Below are 4,367 nucleotides of genomic sequence, written 5' to 3' on the forward strand. Positions count from 1 at the left end.
ACTCTAATTAAAGCACCTCTCCCCCCCGAAAATGTCGTTTTGTCAAAACCAAAGCTGTCCCTAAAATCTGATGTTTCATCAAATCTCCCAACTGAATTTTTTAAAAATTCTACAAAACTTCAGTTTCTTTTTAGCATTTTGAATGAAAAATGTAGTTTTCAATTTGAAATGATTTTTTTTTTTACTAAAAGAACAATAGAAAGTTGGGTTTTTTACAAAAAAAGCATACAGGCTGAAATCAAATGAAATGTTTTGAAATTCCTGGAATTAAACATTTATATTGATCCCATAAAATTGATTCAATTCCCATCACTCAGTATATTGAAGGAGGCACTCAGCATACATCAGTGTCCTTAATTACATTGTAAAAGCAACTTGTGGTCAATAAGTTACACATTGCAAAGCTTTCTGAGTCTCAAAAAATTATTTTCTCATAAGAAAAGAAAACTGGTCTCATCTTGCCATCTAAAATACACATAAGGCTTTATCGATACATCAATGTATAATCCAGATTCTGATCTCATATCACAAAAAAGCAGATTATTCCACAGAGGTCAAGAGAGTTAAAAGAGAATAAAACAGTGAAAGTGGAATCCATAAGCAGGTCTGTTATATTTCATAAATGTTTTATGTTCCTATGTTCTTGGTGTTTTATTGCATTTTTATGTAATAATTTCCAAGAGAGGATCATTGGAATGTAAACTAATATAATATCACTTACAGCTGGACACTTTGGGGTTATGCTTTGCAAAAACAATTTAGACAAATTTCACAAAATGTCTCCAACTTTACCAGTGTTACTGGAGGTAAATTCTACCTACTGCATCTGGCCCTTATTTTGTGAATATTTCTTCACAATATAATTTGCAGGTGAGATTTGCTGAAAGATTTTCCTCTTCTCTCCCCAAACTGTGGGTATGAATATTTTGGGTGGGATTATTAAAAAACAGACAGACAGACAAATACTTGGTACCATCCTTTAAATTCCTTCAGGTTTTTCTCATTATTTCAAAACTTTGCTTAAGTTCCTTCTGCTTTGCCAGGTCATTTGCTGTCTCTAACTCTAATTCCAGTAAAATCAAAATAAACTTCACCATCAGAAGTAGGCCATCATAGAATATTTTTTGAAAATCAAATCCTTTATTTTCAGTATTATATTTAAAATATGTCTGGGTATAAAATGATGCATTTGCAGCCGCATTATAACAGAAGTCAAAGGGATATTACATTTTAGCACAAACAATAGGGTTTTGTCAATATAAAACCAAGAATAAAAAAGATCAAGCAAATGAAAGCTAAAGGCCCTGAGCCTGCTGCTAATAAAGATAACAATACAGAATATCCATGTGAGAAAGTGGCTTTCAAGCTAAAAAGAACAAGGAGTAAATTGATCTAGGAAACACAGGATAGGTAATTGTTTCGACTGTTAAAGAAACTGCTCTCAAGCGTGTAAATGCCTGGCTTCTAGCACCAAACTGGTTGGTTCATAGCGTTAAACAAACTATACCTGTTGTCTGATAGACCAAACATGAGCTTGAACAATAACCTACCTGTAGCAGTCTTCAGTCTGGCCATTTCTGTGACAATTCCTGAAAAACTCACACTATCCAAGTGAGTTTCTCTTCCTTTTTGTCTAGTCAGTACATATGAACTGAACTACTCCAGACCTGTTGCATTAAAGTCCCGTGGCTTTCCTCATAACTAGAACTTCCTTTAAGACTAGCGAAGGAGTGACACAGGCCAGAGGTTATATAGTTTACTGATTAACTTAATTACAGTGAAGCCTGTTTGTAAGTGTTTGAGACAATAGCAATGCATAATCACAACAGAAATATACCTGTACCTGACAAAAATGCAGTATCTTTCTCTGAGAGGATTGCATTCAACTGGGGCTTTTTCCCATAGCCCCTCCCTGATAAGTCTGCAATTCATTTTCATTAATATTTATTAGAAATAAATTAGATCATTAGAAGAAAGATTTATTATTGTTTAGGTTATTCTACTAATAGATTAACCATTCAACAATTATGGGAGGTCCATTCTGGCTGGTTGAAGCAATGCGTTTCACAAACAGCAGTCCTTACTGAGACAAAAATCAGGAGTTTCAGTCAATTCTTGGCCAACAGGCAAACTCTATTCCTGGTAGTAAAAAGTTGTGGCATTAGGCTCCCGAAGGGTACAGTTCCCATTAATATTTTACAACGTATACAGAATTTACAGTGAAAAAATCTTTCTAGAGGGAACAGAGTGTCTGAGGAGTTTTCTCTTTGTTCTGTTTTATGATAACCCCTTGTTCTACATAAGCCTGTTCATTCACATCTTTTAGATTCTTTGAGTTTTACTCATTACTTTAGAACTTCATTCAGCTGTTCTGCCAGGTCATGTGATCCCCATAATTATGATCCATTATTAATGTTCTATTTTATTTGTCATTGCTTTGTTTCCTTTTGATTAGGCAGCCTATTGCTTGCCTATTTATCATTTCTGCTTTGATGAAAAGGCCAGCTGTTGCATTGTTTGCCAGTTGGTGCTGGTTATAAATACTTAGCTACTAAATCTTCTGATCTTTTTGCTGTCAAACAGATTTTGACACTTGATCTTAGCTTTTTTCTAATGAAATACAGAGAAGCAGTCTCTTCAATTCATCCTAGGTACTGTGTAACTGAGACAACAGTTAGATAGCATTTTGTTTTAGTTTAACAATATCTAATTTCTAAGTCATGATTAAATGCATTGGTTTCTTTCTCATTGCTTATATTAGTTCTTATTTGTATCTCACAATCTACACCACTGGGGCTCTCATAAAGAGTAGCTCCTCAAAAGTCCTCTTCCCTTCATCTCCCCTTCCCCAATTTGTAACATTTACACTGAAGCTGACATACTTTGTCAGTTCCCATGTTTGTTATATAATACTTCTGAGAGATACTACTTGAAATTAATGTTAATTCCACAGCAGATCAAATACAAGAATATGCCTATTTGAATCAGTTGTATAATTCCAAGTTCCTGTAAAAACTATATCCTCTGTGATATGTACACAATTCCACATGCAGTCTTGACATCATGCAGATTAATAAAAAAGTTGTAATGAATTGCATATTCAAAGCATTGCTATTCATCTAATATCCCAACAGCAGTTTTATATTATCTACCAGTGTGCATATATTCAAGATGATATGCAAGGAATTGACATGTAAAATTCATGGAAGACATTCTACAAAGCCTTTTTAAAAAGGGCCTAGAATATCAGGTGGAGAAAATACTGGGTTCCGGGGATTTTACACATCCACATTTGCTAACTATGTCATAGACTGGGGTAATTTTATAAACTAAATTACCTCTATTGCCAAAAGTAATTTAGCACTGGACCTGCACACCCTGCAGTTGGGACCTCCACTGCAAATCCAACTCTCTGATAATCATATCAGATTAATTTCCTACTTATTTGCTTTTGCAGGTTGTTCTCACTAGTAGAGCATTTGGGAAATACTGAGCGCATCTACATGTTGCCATATAGTGACCTTGTTACTGCACTGTGGTTAGTACTTCCTTTTGGAAGTACTAATACACAATGCAGTAACCACCTGCACTGTGCCATACCAGCAGTGCACTCTTAAATTTCCCTGCTACATTGCCATGGCAGCATGCTATAAGCAGGGAGTGTGCTGCTATGGTGACAAAGCTAGCAATCATGTGGACCCACATGATTGCTACATTGCCATAGTGCACCATACAGCAATGTAGCACATTGCTACATTGCCATAGAATGATGTATAGATGTGCCCACTGTTGACTTAAAAAGGACTGTGTGACTGCCTGGCCTTGAAGAGCCGTTTGCATGCAGCCTTGGCCCAGACAGTTGGTAATGGACATCCCGAGGTTTCTTGTAAACTGTGAGGTAGATGCTTATCACCTAGATGACTGCCCCCAGACTCGCCTGCCACAACTGTGAATGTAATTTCAGTGGGAGGGCAAACCTCCAGGGGCTTCTCAGCGGTGGGTAGTCTGCTAGGTGGCCGTCCATGGGGCTCCACCTCCCCTACACACCAGCCTCATGCCAGTCTTTGATGGGTCACTGGATCTTGTCGGCCGCTTCTCCGATGCTGTTCTGCTCTGGACCCCAATGTTCTCTTGAGCCTTGTGTCCCAAGCACTTTCTCCTGTGGTGGCTCAACTGATCCACTATCTGGCCTAAGCTGGGCCGCCTCCTGCCCCAAGCTGCCTCAAGGCAGGACCTGAAAGATCAAACAGCTACCAAAACAGAAAAAAAAGGAAGGATGGAAAGGAGCTGCCCTGCCAGCACCCCTATTCTGCGCTGTCTTCCTTTAATCTTTGATCACGACCGCCACATCACGATGAGAGACATGC

At 37.7% G+C, this 4,367-nt stretch overlaps 1 protein-coding gene across 3 annotated transcripts in view; it reads right to left on the reverse strand.

Moving 5' to 3' along the window:
* The window catches only part of NR1H4 (nuclear receptor subfamily 1 group H member 4), a 91,842-nt gene that overhangs the window by 64,180 nt on the left and 23,295 nt on the right, over positions 1–4,367 (reverse strand). Inside the window, exon 1 of one of the 3 annotated variants that reach the window (XM_019514998.1) lies at positions 1,551–1,716. The exons of the other annotated variants lie outside the window; for them this stretch is intronic. Coding sequence (XP_019370543.1) covers positions 1,551–1,575 — 25 coding nt within the window. The 5' untranslated portion in view covers positions 1,576–1,716. Of the gene's footprint in view, positions 1–1,550; positions 1,717–4,367 lie in introns of those variants that run through there. 3 annotated transcript variants of the gene reach the window in all.

Source organism: Gavialis gangeticus, unplaced genomic scaffold (genome assembly GCF_001723915.1).
Source record: "Gavialis gangeticus isolate Ggan-Ray unplaced genomic scaffold, GavGan_comp1, whole genome shotgun sequence".
Taxonomy (NCBI): Eukaryota; Metazoa; Chordata; order Crocodylia; family Gavialidae; genus Gavialis; species Gavialis gangeticus.